This window comes from Mytilus californianus, unplaced genomic scaffold (assembly GCF_021869535.1).
Source record: "Mytilus californianus isolate M0D057914Y unplaced genomic scaffold, xbMytCali1.0.p SCAF_13, whole genome shotgun sequence".
Taxonomy (NCBI): Eukaryota; Metazoa; Mollusca; class Bivalvia; order Mytilida; family Mytilidae; genus Mytilus; species Mytilus californianus.
In genome coordinates, this window is record NW_026262615.1 from 35,533,024 (window position 1) to 35,560,394 (window position 27,371).

Below are 27,371 nucleotides of genomic sequence, written 5' to 3' on the forward strand. Positions count from 1 at the left end.
CTTATTTTAGCTTTTGTTGAAGTAGATTCAGTCTTATTTCACAACACTGTACAGTATTAGTAAACAAATAAATTTTCTCAAATCATTATTTAAAAATAAAATAAAAGCAACACAATAATTAACTGGCACAAAGCAGCAACATAAAATGACATGAAGTAACATAAACTAAAAAATGCAATATGAAGTAACACAAAGCAACATACATTAACACAAAGCAACATAAAGTAACTAACACAAAGCAACATAATATATAAAAGCAATGCAACATAAAGTGACAAAATGTAGCATGAATAAAGCAATGACAAAGCCACAACTAGAGCTATGAAAGCATTTATTGAACAGTGAAATAAAACTAGTGTTTTGGTTACATTTAGGGGAGCAGACTGAAGTAGTCATTCTTTATGGCAGCCATATCAGTAATTTTATTGCAATGAATTAAATTTCGCTAATTAACATATAAAAGAGTCAAGTTTTGTGGTAGGTTTCAATTTTTCTTGTCAAAGTTTATATGGTTTGATATTAAACTTTCAATTTGATCAGTTCCATTGTACACAAGTCGCTAAAATATTCAACATGGAAAATTTTAGGAAATTGAGTATAATGGAATTACAAACAGGAAAAAGATAGACTTGGAATTTATTTTTAAATACTGAATAATTGCAGTTCCATATATATATATATACATGTATCTACATTCTACAATCTATATATACATTTACATAGCTGACTATGCGGTATGGGATATGCTCATTGTTGTAGGACGTACGGTGACCTATAGTTGTTAATGTCTGTGTCTTTTATGTCTCTTGTGGAGAGTTGTCTCATTGGCAATCATACCACATCTTCTTTTTTATATATATAATTAATAAATACAACGTGTAAATGTGTGTAAACCCTTGAAATTAAGTTTGTACAATGTGTGAAATATTGTGTTCCTACCATAACTTGTGAAGGGATGGGGTGTGATGATGTGTTGTAATCCTACACCTTGGATGTAACATGATATATATATTTAATGATAAAGTGTGTGTTAAATTGCATGCAACAATTGTAATAAAAACATTTGCGAATATATGCTTCAACAATGAATAAGGAAGGTATTTTGTTCACCTCAATAAGGTTGTTATATTATTATTTTCCCATGGTGACAATGTAAGTCTAATTTTTCAGTACACCATTAAAACAAATGTGAAACAAGGAGTCTACATGCACGCCAGATGAATTTGAAATTTTTTTTTTACCCTAAAAGTTTTTCTGCGTGCCGTATAATGTACAATTTTCCCATGGTAGGTTGTCAATTCTGACCCCTCATCCCAAGTATGTGTTATGTACTTCTGGTTAAACCAGCATGGTGGTTTAGATATTAATTCATGTTGTGTTGGTGCAGATGGAGATGCAGACTGATTACGTTTTGGAACAGATGATGATGATGATGGCGACTGAGAATTATTAGCTGTTTATGGTTCAGGTATAGATGGTGACTGATCAGGGTTTGAAATTACGGTTGAAGAAGCTGGCAATGGTGATGATGGGTTGTCATGGTTACTTAATATTCCACTCAAATTGATATCTGCATCTACCTCCATTGGAACTATGGCATCCTCAAGATTTGTTATTTTGTTTTCTTCTTCCATCAAATTTATCAATTTTTTCTGTAATTGCTGTATATCTAAATTTCTTCTAAATAGGGTTTTGTCACAAATTTGTTTTTCAACATCTTTTCGGAATAGAATTTTGATTTTTAAAGCATTCAACTTATCTTTTTTATACTGCAATGCCTGAATATAGCTGTTCATTTCAAATTCATTTTTCCATCCCCCCCCCCCCCCCATCTCCATTTTGTCAATTTGGTTAATTACATCTTTTAAATGTTGTTGTGATTTTTTCAATTTTGCCTCTTTTTCTTCAATTCTTTCTTTGATAGTTTCTCTCCTTTCCTGCTCTATTTTATGTCATCTGCAATAGATTTTTCTTTTAAAATTTCAGCATCTTTTCTTGCCTGGGCCATAATTATACTTTTATCCTCCTCATTTTTTCTCCCTAGCCATGCCATTGTCTTGTTGTTTTTCAACATCAACTTTGCATTTATTGTCGTCAAACTTATGTTGGGTGAAATGATTTTTTGGCGGTCGAGTTGTCCCATCATCTTCTCTAAAGAAATATTATTAGACGGACAATTTGATGACTCATTAATTGTTTTTAAAGAGGGATTATGGTATTTTCCTCCTGGAAGATAATTTGTTCAAAATATCCGGCATTTACTTACGATAGACAATGCCATTTGTCCAAGACATTCTATAACTGTAGAATATGCTACCAGTGGTTTTAAAACTACCATATTAAAAGTAAAATTTCCGAAGGATGACCTGGAAACATTATATATTCTGTATCTAAAAGTAAAGCGGGATTTTTAACGATTTTTTCTAATTCATCAACCAAAGTGTTGAAAGTTGTTGCCATTTCCAGTGCAGGTTTGTTCTGAGATGCCAAAGAAAAATAAGGAGCGGTAATTTTGATGTAGATGATTCCAATAGATTGTATTATTGCTGTGATGACTTTATTCGCAAATAGTTGCAGAATAGATGTAAACATAAAATTCGGTTTATCTTTTGAAGAAGTAATGTATGATGTCAGAAGATCTTTAAGGCAAAAAGTACCACAAGCAATATAAAATAGAGGATTGCCCACAAAGTCTAATATAGGGACATGTACTATATCATTTTGCCGTAAAAAACTTCTACAAAAAAGGGGGTCTCCAATTTTGTCACTATGAAATAACTTGGAAACACACCGTATCAAATTATGAGAATATGATTCGCCTTTGTTTCGGAATCAATTCTTAAACTTCACATCATACTTCTTTTCAATTTCCTTTGCAACTTTTTCCACTTCATCCGCAAATTGTAACAATGGGTGTACGGAGCACTGAAACTCATTGAGTTCACTGTCATTTGTCAATTCCTCTGTTTTTAGTTCGCTAAGTAACTTGTTGGATTTCAACTCGGTCGCACTCCTGTCTGTCATGCAGTTCGTTAATTTCCCAACAAATTCAGTAGTGGTTGAAGCCTCATTGACCATATCTAATGTCGCTTTTACATATTTGTCTGCCGTCCCACTTGATATCTTTTTTAATCCTGCAAAGCATATGTTTGGTGATTCACATATAATAATAATACTATGTGTTCATCCGGTCTTGTCAGGAATATGCATGAAATATTTGCCACTGGCTGTTATGGTTTTCATTCTTTTCCCATATTTTTAATCAATTTTATGATACCTTGAATATGTTCACAGTTCACAACTAAATTATATGACAGAAGAGATAGAAAATATTAAAATGTGAACATTCCATTTCTCTATAATTGAAATCATGCAAGGCCTGTACACAGTTTAGGTTTATATTTTGGTGGGGTCCTTGTTGTTGTTGGACCCCTATTTGTGACCAACCGAATTAGACTATTTACATGCTTTGTAACCACATGAGCAACATGACATGTCCCACATGTGGAGCTGGTTTTGCTTTCCTTATTGGAGCACCTGAAACCACCCCTTGTTTTGGTGGGGTCCGTGTTGTTGTTGTACCCCTATTTGTGAATTTTTTACACGCATCATTATCAATTTAATGGAAATTGATGCGACTGTCATACAAGTGAGAGGTTTAGCGCTATAAAACCAGGTTCAAGCCACCATTTTCTAATTTGAAAATTCCTGTACCAAGTTAGCTATATAAAAGTTCTTGTCCATTCGTTTGAAGTGATTTATCATTTGATTTTGCCATTATATTAGGGACTTTCCGTTTTTCAATGTTCCGCTTAGTTCACCTATATATGGCAAGGTGTATTATTTTAACAACCCTTCATAAAAAAAAACAACGCTCTCACCCCATATTGAATTTACTGACCCAATATATCGTATTAGGTCACTTACACACCATGTAACTAATATTATATTCCTCAGAAATATTGCTATCTGGAAGTACATTACAGTATTTCACAATTAACTAAACTTAGACCACCTGATTCTGAAAGGGGTTGGTTGAATATGTGTTCGCCATCAGACAAACATTGCCTCTTCAAGTTGCTTATTGCATATTGCTTTGGCCTCTCGTTAACGTTTTCACATTGAAAGTCATACCACATCTTCTTTTTTTACATGAACTAAAAGTAATATCAATTACCTAAAGTAAATTCTCCTGTGCTGCAATTTATTTTCGCACCATAAAATTGTCTCCCTTGTTTTGTTGTAGCATCTTTCATTATGGTTAAATTGTCAGAATGTTTAATTGCCTCTTCAAGTTGCTTATTGCATATTGCTTTGGCCTCTCGTGAAATGTTATGAATTGATGCAACTGAGGGCAAAGTGTCTATTTCCTCTACATTAAAAATTTTGCATATACTGCCAATCACATCTGAATATTTTGCATTGGCACATTTTTCGAAATGCATGCCAATACACATTCCCTGATTTTCTGGGAGAATGGATTTCCTCTAGTTTTTTCTTTCACCGATGGTACAGGTTGATCTGGTTCATTCATTTGGTTGGTTTTGATGACTTCATTTTGCCAGTAAGTTATTTCATTCTTTAATTCCATGCTGTCTAGCCTTGTCAAATTATACTAGAAGCCCATGCTGATTTTAGGTAATGTTTTTACTGCATCTGTTTGTACGTACTTTGCAGTAGATGTTGGCCTCTTGTTCAAAACTTTAACAACATCAATTTCTTTCTTCAAATTTGTTATTTTAGTATTTTTTCTTTTCACCTTTTTCTTCTCATTTGCCAATTGTAAGTATAAAACAGAAACTGTCTTCTTCAGGGAGATTAGTTTATGTTGAGAGTCCAAATTTGTGCTGGTTGGTTTAATGTGAAATTTCTTTGGAATTTGGAATAAATGTTTTTCATATGCATCAGCTTCTTCATAACTTCGTGTGGTTTTTAGTTTTCTAAGATTGTCAATCACGAATTTTATTCTTTTGAATAAACTGCTCAAATGTACCTCATTTTCATTTTTATTCAAGAAAGAGCATACCCATCTATGCAGGATACGCTGACTTCCTGCTCTAAAATGCGTTTTACTTTCGTGAAATAATTTGATCACATGTTTATTTGTTGGAGTTTCCATGTGAAATGGAAGAGGAGGAACGTGATCTATTATGTGCAAGTTTATTACCTTTGTATAAAAAGTGTGCTGTAAGTAAGACACATTTTGTCAATTCTAATCGTAAAATAAACATCCCTTATACATGTTACCCATAACACATGTTCTTTTTTTACATGAACTAAAAGTAGTATCAAATACATAAAATTTCAATTTCATGAAAGGGACTGTACTCCAAATTATTTTTTTGTAAATGATCTGACAATTTGTAAAAGTAAAGATTCTAGCAAAACATCATAAGTGTTGGAATATCCAGTACCACTAAGATAAGTTTTGCTTATTGAATCATTGAATCAATGTCAAACACGTTAAAGAATTTAAATAATTCATATTCCAAATTAGTTTTTAACCTGAAATAGTGGTAAAATGTATTGAAAATATTGTGCAATAACAAATATCAAAAGCACGTGATTTTTATTAAAGCTTTGGGAATAATTTCTCACCTTACAAATACATTTTAATTCCTTTATATAAATGATTCTGGTTTTATTAGAAGTCATTTTCATTATTAAACATTATATGCTCATTTGCAATATAAGGTTTTCTTCATTGGTAGCTAAAAGTGTGTATTATATCCCGGAGTTTGCAATTTCAAAATTTACCAATATAACATCACAGATTTAGAACAAACTGACTGACTGATAAAAGTTTTCAAACACATAAAAATATTTATAAATACATGTATTTTAATTGACAAAGTTTTAAAATATTTGCATAACCATTATTTAAAATAAAGAGCTGTTGTGATAGTATGAAAACTGCAAGTAGATATTTCTTTATAAAAACTAGAGTACAGTAAACAGAAATCTAAATCCAAATGTATGTGACGTTATCACAATTATAGTTATACTCTAGCTTTTGTATAGACATTGATAGAAGACAAATAAGATGTAAACAAGAGTCCTGAGATAAACAGAAACTTATTTATTCAATTTGTTCAGACATGCAATTACCAAAAAATTAATTCAAAATAAAAACCATTGAAAAATGTACTCATTAGTTTGGAATTTAAAATTGATTGCATGTATAATTGCCTGCATTTTGCAAAACATAATTTTTTAAAATGTAATAAATATAAAATGAACACATAAAATTGCACCACTTTACTTCATTTTCTTGAATTTGATAAGGGAAATAGAATGGGATGAACAATCTGTATCACTATCTTCATCCCGTTCACTTACCAAACTCTGGAAGCAAAGTATTCCTCCTTCAAAATCAGTTAGCCATTGAGTCTCGGCATCACTGAAACTTGGTTCATCTGATGCTAAAGGCAATCCATATACAAAACCAGCTGGTGCCTGAGTTTCAGCATCACTAAAGCTTGTTTCCAATAATTTTAGGGATGGTAAGCCATCAACAACAGATGGTAATTGAGTTTCAGTATCACTGAAATAAATAAAGTATATATACATTTATCTTACCTCCTATAGATTTATAGAGATATGATTGGTTAAAGGACTTCACGTGGTGACTATGTATATTTGATATAGGGTGTCCCAAAAATATACAGTTAGCAACCATACATGGTTAGTTACCATATGGGGTTAGTAAGGAGTTACTTCCCTTTCAAAACATAAATGATGCCACAACCCTTCATTTAAACAACAACGCTCTCACCCCATACTGAATTTACTGACCCAATATATCGTATTAGGTCACTTACACATCATGTAACTAATGTTATCAAATTGAATTAGAATATATATGAGGCAAATTTAAGTTAGGAACAGAAATTAGGCCAATTATAAAGGGGCATAACTTCAGAACGGTAAACGTTTGTCCACATGTGTCAACTGTTGTGAAGCTCATGTAATTCTCTAAAGTCGGTGAATAGTATTAATTGAGAGATATATACTACGCATACAGGAGCTTCTGAAAGCGAATCCACTGTAACACAAACTTGATCTGTATGTTGTGGTAATGTATTTATTATTTTGTGTGTTAGGATGGATTCTTTGTATGTGGCTCTGATCAAATAAAGCAGTATTGTATTGCATGCTAGTTTCACTTATCTATCCATTGAATAGACATGATAATCTTACAATTCAAAAAAACTAAAAATTTAAGTACTTACCTCAACAGCAAGATTAAATATAAATTTCCTGTATCTTAATATAAATAATTAAGGTCTTCTAAACTTGATTCTCTGTAAAATAAATAAAGTATATATATATTGATCAATTAGAATTCAAATTGGTTGCCTCAAGTAAATAAGTTGATTAATGATCTGAAAAAGTGCATATTAAAGAACAATAACTCTTTGTTTAGAGTCTGGCATCTGCAAACAATTATTAAATGTATGCCATAACTGTGTTTAAGAATTCAAATTTTACTTACTTCAGTTAAAAAATATCTATGAATATGTGCAGATCTTCATTGATAAAGGGACGTAACTCAATTTTTTTTTTATTTTGTGTGTTAGGATGGATTCTTTGTATGTGGCTCTGATCAAATAAAGCAGTATTGCATTGCATGCTAGTTTCACTTATCTATCCATTGAATAGTCATGATAATCTTACAATTCAAAAAACTAAAAATTTAAGTACTTACCTCAACAGCAAGATTAAATATAAATTTCCCGTATCTTAATGTAAATAATTGAGGTCTTCTAAACTTGATTCTCTGTAAAATAAATAAAGTATATATATATTTATCAATTCGAATTCAAATTGGTTGCCTCAAGTAAATAAGTTGATTAATGATCTGAAAAAGTGCATATTAAAGAACAATAACTCTTTGTTTGAGTCTGGCATCTGCAAACAATTACTAAATGTATGCCATAACTGTGTTTAAGAATTCAAATTTTACTTACTTCAGTTAAAAAATATCTATGAATATGTGCGAGCAAATAAAGCATTATTACATTGCATGCTAGTTTCACTAGTCTTATAATTGAAAAAAGTAAAAGCTTAAAGTACTAACCTTTACAGCGAGAATAAATGTAAATCTCCTGTATCTTAATATGTAAAACAAATAAAGTATAAATACATTTATCAATTAGAATTCTGGTTTGTTTTCAAAATAAGTTGTATAAGTATGTGCTTTTGGAACTACCTGCAATAAGATGTGTTATCTCTATGTGATTTCATTAGCAATTTGTTGCTTACTGTTTTTTATAAATTTCAGAGGAAATCAAGAAAATGTGACGTAATTATTAATTTTCACCAAAGAATAACTGAAAACAAACAAACCACACCTTCATTAAATAAAAATAATCAGCAGGTCAAGAAAATGATTAATCTAATGAGAATAAGCATAAGGGACATAATTATTAATTTGTGTGTGACTCCAAACAAAAAAAAACACAGCAGTATCCATTGCATGCTTGTTTCCTTTATCTACCTATAAGTTGTTGTATAGTTCTATAATTCAAATATTGATAACAGAAGGTACTTACCATAAAGGTGATGTCAAATATTACTTCTTGTAAACATTATACATGATGTATATATATGGTCTTTGAAACTTGATTATCTGTAAGAACAAATAAAAATATATATTCATTTATCAATAAAAGAACTAAGTTTCAATGTCCCACACATTAGGCATATTTGATTTATTCAAGGAAGGGCGACTAGTAAACAAAATAATTTAAGGGGTTCTTTAAAACTTTTTTTTTAAAATGAATACATTGTAACTAGGAGAATTAAAGGCTTCATAACAATTGTACACATGAATGAGGTGACAAGACCTGTCGGACACACACAGACAGACGGTATTTATATGTCCCCTGCATGGCGTTTCGCAGGGGACAATAAGAACTGTTGGTTTATTTTTGAAAACCCAGAAATTAATTGGACTAAAAATTCAAAAGAGAAGTGCATAATCATGATAATGGCAGTACATCAATAATGTTCTGAGAAATGCATTCATTTACTTTAAGCAAATGTGAATGTGTTGTTAAATGTGATGTGTAGCGAAAGAATTTCATTTTGTATGATTAGAATACAAAAATGGAATTATGAGATTTGAAATAAGTATTTTGTCATTCAGTAGTTCTCAGTTGTTGCAGTATACAGATATACACTACATGAAGTTGTCAGTGGCAGATCAACAATTTTATGGGCCGCGCCCACTGACTGCCTCAGAGGGGTCCTGCTCTGGTCATGATTCAGTGATTCTCTATATAATTAATCAATTTTTTACAGGGAAAGGGAGGGCCGGGGCCCTGTCCCTAAATCCTACTCTGGTTGTCATTTGTTGCAATAAACATGTACATCACTACATGTATCTAGTTAGTTATATTATGCCTAAGCCTTATATGGAAGATTGGTCATTTAGTTTTAAATAAATCATTAAACAATTAGGACAATTGATCATGGCTTTGAATTGTATTCATGATACTCATTGATATTGATCCTTGATTGCTGTAACCAGGTGCTGCATTTTTTAGCAAGCGTAAAAAAAAAACAGTTAAAAGTACCGGGATCTGACAGAGCTTTCAAGAGCTATTTCTGTTTACTGTGAGTTTGTTATATATTTATCACTAAAAGCTAATGCTAATTTCTGTTCTTTTAATATGAAGCCCCCACCCCTCCTCCAGCTTATCTGATTAATTTACGATCACTCTGAGTAAAGAAAGTAAGTCACAATTTCTTATATATCAGGTATTTTAAATTCTGGTTGATAGTTGTCTCATCACCAATCATATTTACATCTCCTTATTTTTTTTACAAAAAAGCTATATTTAGATGCGGCAGAGACATATATACACAGAGATTGGCAACTGTAACAGTGGTCAGCGAAATCTAAATTAAAAACACGCATCACACGAGACTTTAACGAGATCGCCATTTTGCATCTGATCATGACAAGTTCACCACCGCTTCGATTTTTATTTTACATCAAGCATTTCAAAACAGCATAATGTAAGTATATATTTCTATTTCGTTAATAATTTACCTTGTTTTATTCAGTTTGTAGTAATTGGTAGTTAAAATATTGTGACGATTAACGTTTTATTGTGGTCAATAATAAGGGGAAAGCTTGGCCGACATGGATAGCTACTTCAGAAAACGACCTCCTTTTGTAGAGAGCATAAGATAGGGTAGACAACTCCAGGAAAAAAATGACTTTAAAATTGCTTAGGTCATCACTCTTATTACGCACGGGATGCACGACGGTTGGATATACCTATATCATTTATTGAACAACTTATTTTGACTTGAAAGGATATTGCATGCAGATAATATAAAACAATTAATATAAATACAGGTAAAAATTATTTTTGAAGCATGTTATTTGAGAAAAAGCTATTTTTAAGGAGAGTTTTTGCGGAAGAAGGTACGAATATTTTTTTTGAAGGTTCAAAAATTGTAATAAAGAATTGATTATACCTAAAAGTACCTGTATTTTTCGTTTATATAGGGACCAAATATTCTTGGTTGTAATAGTTTTGACCAAAATATTGTGTGTTAGTATGTGAAAAAAAAAGTTAATTTTTAGAATGAAAGTTTGGTCCCCTAAACAACCTCATGAGTCATGACATATTGTAAATTTTTAATATACTGCAACAAATTACAACCTTATGTACTGTAAATGTATAAAGCAACAAATGACAACCAGAGTAGGATTTAGGGGCAAAAATATGGTGGGGTTAAAAGCCTATATACTGTAAATTTCAGAAATTGTTGCATGCGTTTATTAATATTGCAAATTAACAAAATCATGATAATTTCCCTTTCAATTTTTAAAAAATTCTGATTTTAAGTTTTTGTTGTATATTGGGACTTTGGATAGTCTCAAGAATGCTTTCACAAATATTTATGAAACTTTGGTGAATTGATTTTATATATTGACATAAACTCCCTTTTCATTTTTATGACCCATAGTGGGTCAACCCTTGATCGTCTGTCCGTCTGTCCCAAAGTCATTGGTTTTTGTTCCCTAATTTAGTTTGCCTCAACCAAATATTATAAAACTTTTACAAAAGCTTATTACCACAATATTCAGATCAAGTGTGAATTTTGGTGGTGTCAGTGTTACCGTTCTAGAGTTATGCCCCTTTACAAATGGAAAAATTGCAGAATTTTTAGTTTACCGCTCTCTAACTTTGACTTTAGTTTGCCTCAACCAAATGTTATGAAATTTGCACATAATGCTTATTACCACAAAAAACAGTTTGAATTTTGGTGGTGTCACTTTTACTGTTCTAGAGTTATGTCCTTTACAAATGGAAACAATGATGAATTTTTCGTTTCCGTCCTCTAAATTAAGCTTGCCTCAACCAAATTTTATTAAACTTAACGCAATACTTTTTACCACAAAATCAGATCAAGTTCAAATTTTAGTAGTATAAGTTTTACCGTTCTTCAGTTATCTTCCTTTATAACTTTATATGATATGCAAGCCGGAGTATCATCCCCTATTTATTTTTATATATGATGCAGAGTTATGGCAGTTTAGTTGTTGGACAATTGTTTAAAGTTGTCCATTTTCACACTTTGGAAGGTTTCAGAATTGTATTTGTTCAAAAATCACGGTCTTAAACTTATATACACTTGCGAGATCCCTAAATGGAGCCAAATTATTTTCATGTTTTGTTTCAATGAATACCACTATGTGTGCATGTCCTTTTTTTAGCTCACCTGGCTCGAAAGGCCAAGTGAGCTTTTCTCATTACTTGGCGTCCGTCGTCTGTCGCCGTAGTTAACTTTTTACATTTTGAACTTCTTCTAGAGAACCACTGAATGGGATGGAATCAAACATGGCATGAATGTTCCTTAAGAAGTACTGACCAAGAGATGTTACTTTGTAGCCGATCTATCATCCAAGATGGCCGGCAGCGGGGGACTTAATTTAAGATAGGACCCTATAGGAAATACATACAAATGTCTTCTTTTAGAGAACCACTGAATGGAATGAAACCAAACATAGCATGAATGTTCCTTATGAGGTGTTGAACAAGTGTTGTTACTCTGTAGCCGATCCATCATCCAAGATGGCCGCTAGCGGAGTAGGACAATATTAAACAAATATGGCCTCAATCATTATTAAAGTATCTGTTATGATTTTTATTATTTATATGATTTCAAAAACCTAAATAGAGTCAGGTGAGCGACACAGGCTCTTTAGAGCCTGTAGTTTTGTTTTTTGTTCAGGGGGGGGGGGTCTTAGTTGCCCAGTGCTGACAGTTGTTCTATAATGTAGTTGATCATTAAAATTCATTTAAAGCATAAACCCAAGCTAAAAGGGCAACAAGCTTATCAAGCACTCTTGGTACAGCTTTTTATTAAACACCCATTGATATATACATTAAACAGCAAAATAATTATTGATGCAAGATGTCATTAAATAATAATGTTTACTCTTTTTATGTGTAGGACAAGAACTATAGAAGATACAGAGAAATTATAAACAGCAGAAATGATAGGCAATTTAAAATTTGCAGAAGTCAACAAAACCTAAATGGTAAGTAAACTCATCATAGATACCAGGATTAAATTTTGTATTTACGCCAGACGCGCGTTTCGTCTACAATACACTCATCAGTGATGCTCGATAAGACTCATAAGGCCACTTTTATAAAAGCTATTTCCCTTGAAAGATGATTATCATGATTATTATAAAAATAAAAAGATGTGGTATATTAAATATGAAAACTATTGATCATGGCTCTAAGAAAGCAATTATAGGCCAGTGACGGCCTTCAATAATGAGAAAATCCATACCCATTTGTCAAAGTAGTCAGCTATAAAAGGCCCTCAGATGAAAAATTGAAATAATCCCAACTGTAGAACTAATTGCCTAGTTTATAACAAAACAAATTAAAAAAAATAAATATGACAGATATAAAACAACAACAACCACTAAATTTTAGTGTCAGAATAAACTACAGGCTCCTAACTTTGGACAGGCACAATCAGAATATGGCAAGGTTATATAAAAATAAGAAGATGTGGCATGATTACCAATAAGACAACTCTTCACCAGACAACAAATGACATACCGGTAGATTTCCTGCAAAAAAATAAACAGTCCGGACTAAGCAGGAAATTTATACCTTTCCCTAAATCGAAAAGACACAAAGATCTGTTAGTACTCACAGTTACTGACAGCTAGTTAAAAATCAATAAAAACTAATACATGTAATAAAAGAATCAGAATTGTGCGCACTCAACCCTACCTTAACTTTGAACAGTGGTTTAACAGCTCAACATATAAAGAACAAACTGTAAAATAACCGTTGCAATTGCCTCAACTCGAAAGATTGATAAAATGCACAAAATCAACCCATAGACAAAAAGCACGGAATTAAGAGAACTCACAAGTAAGAAAGGAAATATTCTTAAAATGTTCATAAACATGACAAAATAAGCTTTTTTATTGCTGTTTATTTCTCCATTTATAACATTTTATTTGTTTATTTTGTGTATTTATAGGTGATCAGACATCTTGGTTTTCATGATCAATAGGTCAATACTGAAGAGGAAACTGAAAGTTGATATCTATCTACATGGTGTGCTAATTGGATTAATGTGAAATGGAATGTGTGCTTTCCTGCAAAAAAGAAATAGGAAATTTCATCATAATCACATGATAATGGCTATAAACAAAATGGAGTTCCATCATAGATGCAGAAAAACACAATTGTATAAATGCAACAACATATTATATATATTCGTGGAAAGAAGGGAGAAATAAAGAAAAACATAGTATTTTGTTGTTGAGAGGAACACCAGCTTTATCCACTCATTTACAAAGCTCCCTCATATCAAATATAATGAAGAAGATCTTCGAAGAACAAATATTGCAAAAATGTTTTCTCTACGAATTGAAGGAAATTGTTTAGTGAATGGAATAATTTTTGCATTGAACTTTTACGTAGTGGATTGAATAACTGTACACAGCAGCTGAAACAGAGGAAAATTAAAATTTACAAGAAAAGTGTTTATTTTATTATTTAATTTGCAAATATGAACGCATTCTTAAGAACACCACAAATGGTATGACATTCAAATTGGTTGCTTAATAATGTATACCATTGAAACAATAACAAGAATACTTTACTACAAAAAATATTTTATAAATCAAAGTTAAAGTCATATAAAGTATGTACAATACCTTGACCTAAACAGTCAGACTCACTGTCATGACTGTATTGTTTTTGTATGTCATGATAATTTTGAGTCAAAAAATTATTAAAGTTTTAAATATCATTTGTATCATTTATTAAGTCTTGTAAACATTATGTTCATATTGTATAGTGAAGAAATTTACAATGAATAAAAATTGGGGAAAACATTTCCTACAGGGAAAGTTGATGTACAGAAATTTCATTGGAGGAAATTTGGAGAACAATGTTTTCCTTAAAGGAAATTTGTGGTATTGAATTTTCCCTCAAGGAAAAGTGTTTGTTAAACATTTCCTCAAAGGCAATTGCAGTTGACAAAATTTCCTCACAGGAAAAAGTATTTCCTCAAAGGAAAATTTGAAGCTGCAAATTTCCACAGAGGAAAAAGTATTTCCTGAGAGGAAATTTTGAAGCCGCAAATTTCCTCAGAGGAAATCGAATTTCCTCAAAGGAAAATTTGAAGCAGCAAATTTCCTCAAAGGAAATATTAAAGCAGTAAATTCCCAAAGGGAAATCTTTTTCCCTTGAGGCAATACAATTTCCCTTAAGGAAAAATCTTTCTCCTTTAGGGAAATTTGATTTCCCTTGAGGAAAACTACTTTTCCTCTGAGAAAATTCTTGAAAAAAAGGGCATAACTTTTTCAACAGTGGTGCTAGAGCCTACAATTTTTAGGACAAATATCAGGGAACCAATACCAACCAAGTTATCAACTTTATTTTGACTTAACTCCGAAAATTAAGGTGACAACTTTTGCACTCAGCGGAAGTGCAAACCTGTCCCGGAGACTGTTTAACGTTTAAAATTAAGCGATCATATTGTAAAACCCTTAGAGTGTACACTTTGGGATGTGGTACTATGAATCTAAGTAAACTTTAAGATTGAAAGACTTTTTGTAAATTGCCCTGGTTTGAAATGAATAAAGAGTTTTGGTTTGGTTAACTATTTTATTTTTGTTTATTCATTTTGACGATAACTACTTAAACGTTGCCAAAATCTTTTAAAAATTTTCCGGTTTGGACTATTTGCAGACATTAGGCATTTATAGTTTTGTAATCTGTTTAAGAATTACCATTATATTGTTAGAACCATAGGGAACATACATTGGGTTGCGATACGTATACTAAGAATTTAGTTAAAGATTGATATACTTTTTAACGAGCCTGTGTCTCTCACCTAGGTCTATGTGCATATTCAACAAAAGACACTCTCCAACATAGAAGACGAGAATAAAATTAATGACAAAAATCTCTGTTTTGATGGTCTTGTATTGCTGATCATTTAGTCTGCTTAGTTTCTCTCTATCTTTTCTAGTTTTTGCTCAAAACACAATAGATGGTATGAAAGTGACTTGTTAGAACACCTTGCCTTATCGATCATTTTTGTGATTTAAAGTGTCTATTCATCTATTATAATTTTTATCATGTAAAGCTAAACCCCCCCCCCCCCCCCCCCCCCCGAAAATGATTAAAAAATGTCATTAAAGGGCAATGATTCCAAGGAGACGTCGGACGAATTCCTCAGTATTGTTTTAATTGTAGATATTGTCTTGCTGATCATTTTTGCTTATTAAAGTTTCTATCTATCTATTATAATTTTAAGATATACATTTGTAAGGCAAAAACGCAAAAAAATGGTAAAAATCATCAACCAAGGGCAATAACTCTAATAAGGAGTCGGATGACGATTTCGACAATTGAACTTATTTGTAGAACTTGTCTTGCTGATCATTTTTGCATTTTAATGTTTCGCTGTATCTATTATAGTTTTCAAGATAATAGCCCAAAATGGAAAAAAAATGGTAAAATTTGTCATTTAAGGGCAATAACTTCTATAAGAAGTCGTCTGAAAATTTTGACATGTATGGACAACAGAGCTCAACATTCTGAACATATTTGCTCATGTCAGATTTTCTCTATTCATAACGGTTTTCGAAATAATAGACAAAACTTGCATTTTTACGGTACGTTCTATATTAGTCTTCGGACACATTTTTCAAACTAGATACCCTAAAAATGATTGTGACTAAGTAAGTTAAAATTTGGCCAAGTAGTTTTAGAGGAGACGATTTTTGTAAAGGTAAACGGACAACGACGGACGATGGACGACAGACGACGACGACGACGGACGCCAAGTGATGAGAAAAGCTCACTTGGCCCATTGGGACAGTTGGGCAAAAAATGTCCATGGTGTGAATAAAATACAGGGAGAAATTGGCCATTAGCCTTCCTCTTGTAAAATTATTTACAATTATTTAATGCGTTCTTTTTGTACAGTAGATACGTGTTAAGAACACAGCGACAGCTAATATATACGGAAGTTAATGTGGACCTCGACTTAGCTTAATATGTATCTCGGACAAATTTAAAAATCAGTGCAGATCAACTAAGATTGAGTTGATGAGAGTAAATGCGATTATATAAGTTAATTTAAAATGGAGGAAATGAGTTTACGTGTGCTATTGGCATTACAGATGAAATATATTTTAAAGTCTTTTCATTTAACGTAAAATTATTTCTATTCAGCTACATGAAAGTGGATATTCTAAAGATATAAGAAGATGTGGTATGAGTGCCAATGAGAAAACTCTCCATCCAAGTCAAAATTTATAAAAGTAAACCATTATAGGTCACAGTACGGTCTTCAATACGGAGCCTTGGCTCAAACCGAACAGTAAGCTATAAAGGGCCCCACAAAATTACTAGTGTAAAACCATTCAAACGGGAAAACCAACAGTCTAATCTATATAAAAAACGAGAAACGAGAAACACTTATGAACCACATCAACAAACGACAACTACTGAACATCAGATTCCTGACTAAGGACAGGTTCAAAAAAATGCAGCGGGTTTAAACGTTTTAATGGTACCAAACCTTCACCCTTTTTCTGAAACAATAGTGTAACATCACAACATAGAAAGACACACTATAAAATATCAACTGAAATAGTTTAACGCAATCAAAGGACATATTAACACCATTGAACATACACTGAACAAATAAATTTGACCTATGACACAATGTAAATACAAAATAAATAAACTAAGGGAAGAATAATAAAAGTAACATGTTATATCGGTAAGAAATGTTAAACAATTAAAGAAAAACAATAAGCTCGAACAAAAATATCAGCCATTTGCAAAAACTTTAAACACAGGTAAATGAAAATAATTTTGTTGTTAGGTATACGTGTACAGTACCAATAGAGAATGGAAATATTTTTACAAAATAAATAATTTTGATGTTCATAGTACGAAGTGAAAATTAATAGTTATACCAAACAATTATCAAAGCTGTTATATAGACCAGATATAACCCTGAATAACATTAAATCACAAAAAATCAATACAATTAGTATCAACAGGTCAAATAAACAAGAAAGTACGATTTGAGAGTACTCGCAGTTACTGACAGCTAGATAAAAGCCAAAACAATTAATAATCAAAAAAATTATGCATCAGAGACATCTGCACGTATTAGCTTTTTTTAAAGCTTTTTTTAATCAAATTATAAATATTAGTTTGTATACAATGTGCGTCTAACTCCCACTTTGCCATGCACCACCGTCCTTGAAGGCTTTTGCAGTTAAATTACATATCCAATGAATTGCAAATATCAACAAAATGCTCAGCGGGGCGCAGAATGATACGACCGCATATGTCGAACCATGAACAGTTGGGACAAGTATGGACACTCAATAAAAGCTTGATACAGCTCTGAATTTGAATTTTGATTAAAGATCATCATCGCGTAATTACGAGAAAAACTATCGCGTAATTACGAGATAAAAAGATTTTTATCTCGTAATTACGAGATAATTATCGCGTAATTATGAGAAAACTATCGCGTAATAACGGGATAATTATCGCGTAATTACGAGATAATTATCGCGTAATTGCGAGATAATTATCGCGTAATTACGAGATAACAATCACGTAATTACAAGATAATTATCTCGTAATTACGAGATCATCATCGCGTAATAACGAGAAAACTATCGCGGAATTACGAGATAAGAAGTTATTTATCTCGTAACTATGAGTTATTTATCTCGTAATTACGAGATAATTATCGCGTAATTACGAGAAAACTATCGCGTAATTACGAGATAATCATTTTTTATGTGGTCATTACGAGATAATCATCGCGTAATAACGAGATAATCATTTATTTATCTCATAATTACGAGATAATAATTTTTATACGCCCGTATGGGACGTATTATGGTATACCTTTGTCCGTCTGCCCGTCTGTCCGTCCGTCGTCAAAATGTCGGACATTAACTCAAAAACGCTTAAACTAATTTGCATAAAACTTTAGTGAATTGTTTATGTCTATTGACGTGAGCTCCCTTTCATTTTTAAAAAAAAATAGATTTAGAGTTTCCGAGTTACAGGGTTTTATTCATAAAAAAAGTGGATTTTCCAGTTTTCGGACAAAAAATAAAAAATGCTTTCAGCAGTTCTTATAAAACTTTGGTAAATTGTTTATATCTATTGATGTAAGCTCTGTTTAGAATTTTATATATTTTTCATTTATCATTTCTGAGTTACTGGATTTTATTCATTAAAAAAGGGGTGATTTTCCAGTTTTCGGACAATAACTCAAAAATGCTCTCAGCACTTCTCATGAAACTTTGGTGAATAGTTTATATCTATTGATGTAAGCTCCCTTTACATTTTCATAAATTTCTAATATGACATTGAGAATTAATTGAACTTTATTTGTTTATAGTCTTACAACAGATTTACTAAGTATTGCGCAACAGCACAGTGTATTGCACAACAGCAAGCAATCTTTAATTGAATTTAAATTCAATTCATAAAACCAATTTCAAGTTCTTTGACTACATTTATTCAGAAACCTATAATATGTCAAATATTTAATTACAATCCAAATTCAGACTTATATCAAGCTTGAATAGTGTGTCCTTTGTTGCCCCAACTGTTCAGGGTTGGAACTCTGCGGGCGTATCCAGCTGCGCTCAGTGAAGCAGTTTATTTTATCACGTAATGACGCGATTATTTTCTCGTAATTACGCGCTGATTATCTCGTAATTACGAGATAAAAAAAAAAAGATTATCTGGTAAATACGAGACAGTTTTCGCGTAATTACGCGATAATTATCTCGTAATTACAAGATAAAAAACTTCTTATCTCGTAATTACGCGATAGTTTTCTCGTAATTACGCGATGATTATCTCGTAATTACGAGTTAAAAAAGATTATCTCGTAGTTACGCGATAGTTATCTCGTAGTTACGCGATAGTTATCTCGTAGTTACGCGATAGTTATCTCGTAGTTACGCGATAGTTATCTCGTAATTACGCGATAATTATCTCGTTATTACGCGATAGTTTTCTCGTAATTACGAGATAAATATTTATTTTTTACAGACCCTAATAGTCTTTCGTAATTCTGTCTACATTAAGTAGAAAATACACCGGAGTACCGATTATGTAAAAAGAAAAGAAAACATTGTACAACGTAAAACGAGAATTAAATAGAACAAAATACAGAAATTGAATACAAATGAAGATGTTTTTCTTGTTTAGTGAAATCAAAAATGAAAAACGAAAACATTTTTGATTTTCATTTTGGGTTTTGAAAAATCAAAAACGAAAAACGAAAACACTTTTGTTTTTCATTTTAGTTTTAGAGAAATCAAAAACGAAAAATGAAAACACTTTCGTTGATATTTCAAAACGAAAAACGAATGGACGCAAATATACACGGACCGGTTAAGCATTCATTAGTCGTCAAAATCCTATAGATTAACAATTTGTGGTTATATTTACAGTCACAGTCCAATTGCCTCAAACAGATACAGTTTACTGATTATATTGAAAGTAGGATTAGATCCTTTATAAAGCATTTGAACTTTTATGAAAGACTATATATAAAAAGATCTCCCCATAATGATGAAATGTTGGGAAAACTAACCAGAGTTGTCTCATTGGCACTCATACCACATCTTCTTATATCTTACATTGATCACAAAAAGGTGCTAGCAAACAATTTTTAATTTGAGCTTTATTAACGTTAAAACAATTTTCCACTTAAAAATGAATGTTATTTTATTCAAATATAAGAACTTAGTAACCCATATCTACTTATTTTAATTGATATTATGAATTTTGATGAAAATAGATAAACATGCTACTCAAAGTGCTTGATTATTTCTAAAATCAATATGTTCTATTTACATGATTAAGGTAGAAGTTCTGTTTGTAGCTTAAATTTTTGTTAGAAGAAATCGGTTAACATATACATATACACGTTTACGAAGTGATGTCACTCGTATCTGATGCCATAAAATCAAGAAAACATCTATAAATACTTTCAGGTAACTGGAGAAGCAAAGATTATTGCAAGTATGTTCATCAATAATGTATACTATGTACTGTCCATTTGGTAATATTCTAAATAACTTGTAGACTTTTAGTCTTATATTTTTATGCCGTGATGTTGTCAGTTGAATGAACTTGACTTTTGTTTTTTTTTATGTCACCATGTTATCATTCGCATGAATGTACGTTAAGAGGAAAGGTTAATAAAATTAGAAAATCAAACTTCCGAGAGTCAGCATCGACAACTTCTGGGAATTCTTATTAAAATAATATTTCGAAATAAAAATTTGGAGGACCCACATGTATATTACTTGAATAAGCAGTATTTCGAGAATATAAACACTAATAAGAAAATGAATATTATAAGCAATGACATATAAATTGAAAATTATGATTTTGTGTTGACTCTATACAGTATTTTTACAGAAGACTTCCAGTTTGTGATCACTATGGCAAAGGTGGATATCATGGGCCGTATCAAATATCTCGTACAAATTATAAACGAAGTGGATTTGATATCTTTGCCAATGACACATGTATCTACAAGACCAACTGCCGTATAAGTTAGCAACTATTGTTTCAATGTACGACCTTCAAAAATGAACTTCAGGATGTTTTTTTATAATCATATTTTTGAATTTTAAAAGCCAGGGGTCACAAAAGAGGTAATATCGTACATTTTTTTCCCTATGACTTCTGAAATCAACAAATTGTATGATTCGAGAAATGGCATATGCTTCCTAAATCTGGTTATTGTGGAAGAAACACATAGAAAACTAACTTGTCTTTTAGTATTCTAGATATTGTAAGATTTTTAAAGGACCTATGTGTGTTTTTGAATGTACTAATACGAATATGTTTTTATCTTTGTTTACATTCAGTTTTTGAAGTAAATGATGATTCAGTTGTGAACACGGTTACTTCTGATATTATGAGGAGGGGTCCGTATGCTGTTACATGCACACCTCTTACAAATTTTGAAAGTTGGGAGAACCTATTAGGTCGCAGTGGTTTCCAAAACATGTTCAATCTGGCAGTTCCACGCATATTATCTGGAAAACATGTCGTATGGTTTGAAGTTGCATATGACCATGGTAAATTTCTTATTAACATCTTATCACATATATGTAAGCTTTATTTGTTGTAATGGTAAAATGTTTTGGATTTGTATCAACTGTTCGTTAAAAGAATGCAAAAAGGAAGGATGTAATCAGCGGATAAAATCTCTTGAACTTGCTCTAAGGAACGATCAGTGTTTGTATACGGTTACCCAATGTAATTTTTGTGAAGACAAATATGAAGTTGAGAGCTTTTCTTCTTTTACCTTTGTAATGTAGTTTTCTGTTTCTTGTTCTATAGATACTATACAATACTATTTAATCAATAAATATAGTTTGGGGTCTCGCAATATATGTTGATGATCTACCTCACAGCAACAGCCTTGCTTCTGTCTGTCTTAGGATTGATCTATTTTTGAAATTTTGAGATATCTTACAATTTGTATAGCACTGTGGTTGTCTGTTTTCCTTTGCTATTCAAATGATGCATTATGATACTTTGAAACCTCCTTAACACGTTTAGTGTCGCAATATATATCACAGCAACAACCTGGATTCTGGCTGACCTAAGATTTGGTTATTAACGATATGGTACAGATTAAAGATAACGATTGAAATCTTCAAAACAATGAAAAAACTATCGTGTTTGTTTAATTGCATGTTCCGCTATGTTATGTGATATCTTCCCAAGGCACAATGTATGTGCCCTTTCCTTTAAAACTGTACACATTCATTTGTTAAAAGATTAAATAATTTTTCAACAGGTATATCGCATGACGAATTTGATAAATTATGGAGTATGAGGGCCAAGACGATGATAGGTCAATGGAGACAAGGACTGATGGAGATAGAGATTTTCAAAGTACTTGGGGAAAGACGGGTATGATTGTGATGCATGTGTGTGTTCTGATACTGTAGCATGTTTAAGTCATGCAACAATATCCCATCTAGACCATTTATGTTACTACAAATGCATTCACCTCAACCACTAACTATACTTCGACAACTTTCAGCACCTCTAAACAACTTCATATACTTCCATCACCACCAAAAACATGATAACCACAGAGTAATCTAAGACTTTAGAGAGCAATAATGTGTAAAGATAAGGCGATGACCTTGAACGCTGATCAAGACGAGCTGTTTTAGACTCCGTTCTTAACTGACTAAGATTCCCATGTCGATTAATGGTAACAGTAGTATAACGGTGTTCAAAAGTCATAAATCGATTCAGTATAACAAATCCGTGTTACAAACCAAACCCGAGGGAAGCACATCAACTGTAAAATGTATAAGAGGAAAGCAAAGGAACAACGGGGACACCAAAATATCACAAAAACAAACGCCAACACACATATAAACGAACTATTTGATAACAACTGCCATAGTACTGACATGGTTGAGGACATTTTAAGAATAAGAATAGTGGGTTGAACCTGGTTAAAAGGCAAGCCAAACATTCCGCTTCATGACAATGATAAAAAATATCCCTAAAACACTACGTGACATAAATACAGCACAAACGCAAGAACATTCATAACAAACAAACGCAATAATATTCATAACAGAAATACGAACACACAAATAATATTATAGCCGACACAACATGCAAACCATAGACCAACAACGAACATATTCCATCAACGATAAACACCACAGGATATCACAAACAGTGACACGTTTACGTAAATAATATGCAATCTCGTACTTTATACAATTATTTCACAATATTCATCCAAACAATTTTCATGACAATGATGGTATGTATGGAAAGGTAATTATTGGACTACAAACGATAAGTCATAACGTATTATCAAATCAAAACCATGACAGAAACATACAAAATAAATCCATGAATGTTGTATGTACAAAACACCAGGACACGCCGCACAGCAATGCACTTTAACATTAAGTTTAACAGTTATATTTTGGAAAATAACAATGATGGTATTTAAAGGCAATTTTGTAATGAACATCAATGAATACCAATTAAAACCAGTGACAGGCATGGAAATCGATCTTTGCACGAGGTAAATTTATGCAACATTTTAGTCAAAATTTATTAACACCAATTTCAATAAGACAATATCCGTATTTTCATCCCGGTAACAAATGTATACGGTCTTGAAGTTTGTATTTTGTCTGTCACTGATGATAACTATATTAGATCGATATCAATTTGTGTATAATATCAGTCAGCGATCTAATTATGTCTTTGTCGATGCCAGTGCCTGTATGCCATATGTACCCTTGAAAAAAAATCTCTGAGTCATTGCCGTTGAAATCAAACATACTGCCAGTCTACGTATCTATGGATTCCTTTTGAAGTATTTATGTATTTCAGTCGAGGCAAATAGGAAATACCATAATATTATGAAAAAGCATAATTCTACTTACATCTTGTGGCAAATTTGAGTTATCTTTCTTAGACTCACCCTGACAATTAAGACATGGGAGATAACAACTTTTGTCTTAAAGGAAGTTGTAAGGAAGATAACTTAATATTATCATAAGTATAATTAGGATACAACATAAATTTGTAATACTTATCAAGTTTGATAATCCATATATCCATTCTATATCTGTTTTACCATGATTTATTTTTGTACCAATTTATGAATTGATAAGACTTTATCGAATTATCATGATTTTTATAACTTAAATCTTTGCATAGGTTATAGTTTACAATGTTTAATCTCGCGTTCCAATCATATTATGTTTCCATTTTTATTCACAATTGCATGATTTTGTTGTGTAATTCTTTGACGCTATCGGTAAATCTTATCAGTGGTAAAACGGCAAAACCCTCGTGTTTTTATTATTATTATTATCATTATATGCATAAACAAATTTCTGTCTGTGTTTTTCTCGTACAATAACATTTGTTGGAATTGATTTGGTGCCACGATATCTCAGTAGCATGAAGTCTAATCCCGACCAGGGAAGAACAAAAATTTACAGATCCAGCATTGTTGGCCTCACTATATATATATATATATATATATATATATATATATTCATTATCATCCATGATTATTACAAAGATGTGAAACCGGTTGGTGAAAAAATGTAGAAGATTAAAGGACTTTAAGAGCATTTTGAAATTTAATTTTATTTCTTTTTCTACTAGTGTGGACGGAGAATTCAATTTTAAGTATTCATATATATATATAACTCGTCTAAACATCAGCCCAACAATGTTAGATCTGTAAATTTGCTTTCGCAAATTTTTTGTTGTTCCCTCGCCGGGATTCGAACTCATGCTACTATACAAATCTAAATTGAAAACAACGTTCAAAATTATAATTGCGTTGGATAGATAAAGTATATATATAGGTAAAAAAAATATAGGAAAAATAAGGGTGAAAATGCACGATATATTCATATTCAATACGAATATTCACATTTTGTCTATTCAAACATCAAATTGTTGAAAAAAGTTCCAATAGAATTCTACTGGTTTCACTGCTTAACAAATACTCATGGATGAATTGAATATAAATACTTGGTGCATTTTCAGCCTTAATTTTTCCCCTTTTTTATGCACAGCGTGGACAAAACTTAAAACTTCAATATATATATATATTCAATAATGTAAGATAAAGAACATTAAGACTTAAACCAAATGTCGGAGTTGAATTTTGTAAATCAACTAACAACACAAATTATCTTTATAACCAATGTTAGTGATAATTTGATATAAGGTCCCAAAACAGATAAGAAAGTGAAGTTTATTAACTATGCGGTTTGGGTTTATTGTTGAAGGCCGTACGATGTCACATTTAGCAGTTATTTTTTGTGTTATTTTGTCTCTTGTGGAGAGTTTTCTCTTTTGAAATCATACCACATCTTCTTTTTTTATATTGTATAGTGTATTACGAACTAAAAAAATGAGTAAGAGATATTAACAAGAAATAATATGTAGGCCTAAGTTTAAATAGATACCTAGAATTAAATATACTTTTCTCTGTATGTGTGATATGTAGTTTTATGTAAAAACATTGGAAAATGTAGAAACCGTACGTGTTCAACAGACGGAATTGTGTTATAAACTTTATGATGAAATGACTATTAAGTTAAGTGGAGTTTTGTTACACTCTGGATTCTTTAAAATTTTGACACAACATAATGCAGCTTCAATTCTTCCTTATCATAATCAAACATCCTGTTTGTTAAAAGCGGAACCACAAATAATTACAGTCTTTCGCAAAATTCTACCTTTATCAAGGTTGCGGTTTTATCCTGAAGGTCAATATCAAGTAATACTTTTTGTAAACTCATTCAAACATTGGAAACCGATGCATAGAATAGCATGCGTAATTACATGGTTGATAACGCCACAAAGATAATACCACAGTATTAGCTATTGATAAAACACACACAATTATATATATGTTACTTAAATGCGTTTAAAAAGGTAGATCTGAAGATCTCGGGGCCACTTACTATGTAATGAGTGGTAGTGATGAGCTCAAATAGGTCACTATTTCATGAAAAGGGTGAGAAAATCAGATTGAATACATCGCGATCGATAGGTTGATATAATCACTTGCTTGATTATATCATAAGTATCTGATACTAATTATATGTCCGTATTTATTTTTGATGCGGCTGCCGTAAATACATCAGCTATTTGTCAAACCAATTAAACTCTATTTACTGAAATCTGGTATTTCCACTGATGCTATTTATAGATGCAATAAATCCGATCATTTTGATATGTGCACCTAATTCACATTAAAGGTTTGTTTACATGAAATATGATAACAATTATTTAAAGAAATTCCTTTGTGACAGCTAGCGTCCTATAGGTTACAATAAACCATTAGATTTTAAATTATTGACTGGGGTCACCTCTGATAACAAATTGTGAAAATTCAGAGAGAAATACCAGAACGTTTTGAAGATGATTTTTGTGTGGCATATATATTTGTGCATATAACGAACTATGAATTGCATGATTCTAGAAAGTATTAAATACCGTATAGGTTACAATAAACCATTAGATTTTAGGGGCGCAGCCATTTTATGAGCATAACTTGGTATTCAGAATTAAGAGTATAGCTAATCATGATTGGTTGATATGTGCGCCCGTTATTTTTTGACTAGTGTCAAGCTATCCAGCAATTCTCATCCAGCAATTATCTTGCGATAAAGCTATCCTGCATTTCGTCATCCTGCAATTGCGTTCGAAAAACAACTTGAGTGACAATTTTATTTTTTTCAAAATCATGGTTTTTGACTTGTTTTGTTTGAAAAAAAAGATAAATATAAAGTTTTTTATATCCCATTCACAAATTTCTAGCTTTAGTTTACAAATTTCTAACTCATCTTTACGGTCTATAACTAGAATTTACAATTAGAAAAATCATGACGATTCACAAAGAGATATATATCTGTGAAGTCCCGGATATGGTTTCGTTTTTATGCATGTTTAAGAATTTCTTGTGTAAGCTTTCTTAAAGGTCCAAAATTTCGTTCGAAACACGGAAATAAAGCCAAATTCGATAAAATACGCTCTAGGGTCACCCACTTTCCAACCAATTGTCTGGGTAGTTCCTTATGGCTAGGGATTAAAGACTCTGCTTCAATGAACAGCTATCATATAGTACTACAACGGGAAGGTAACGAATTTTTGGGGTAAGCTTTCTTAAAGGCCGAAAATTTCGTCCGAAATATGCAAATAAAGCCAAATACGATATAATACGCATTTCGGTACCCACTTTCCGACCCA

The 27,371-nt window shown here is 31.7% G+C and overlaps 1 protein-coding gene across 8 annotated transcripts in view; it reads left to right on the forward strand.

Annotated features, from left to right (window-relative positions):
* LOC127723549 (uncharacterized) overlaps nucleotides 1-27,371 on the forward strand; it is a 180,844-nt gene that overhangs the window by 128,893 nt on the left and 24,580 nt on the right. For 4 of the 8 annotated variants that reach the window (XM_052230215.1, XM_052230208.1, XM_052230213.1 and 1 more), the window contains 3 exons: nucleotides 20,576-20,603; nucleotides 21,461-21,673; nucleotides 22,402-22,517. In XM_052230215.1, the coding sequence (XP_052086175.1) occupies nucleotides 20,576-20,603; nucleotides 21,461-21,673; nucleotides 22,402-22,517 (357 nt within the window). The remainder of the gene's footprint in view (nucleotides 1-20,575; nucleotides 20,604-21,460; nucleotides 21,674-22,401; nucleotides 22,518-27,371) is intronic. The other 4 variants (XM_052230212.1, XM_052230209.1, XM_052230211.1 and 1 more) reach the window with 1 other exon arrangement.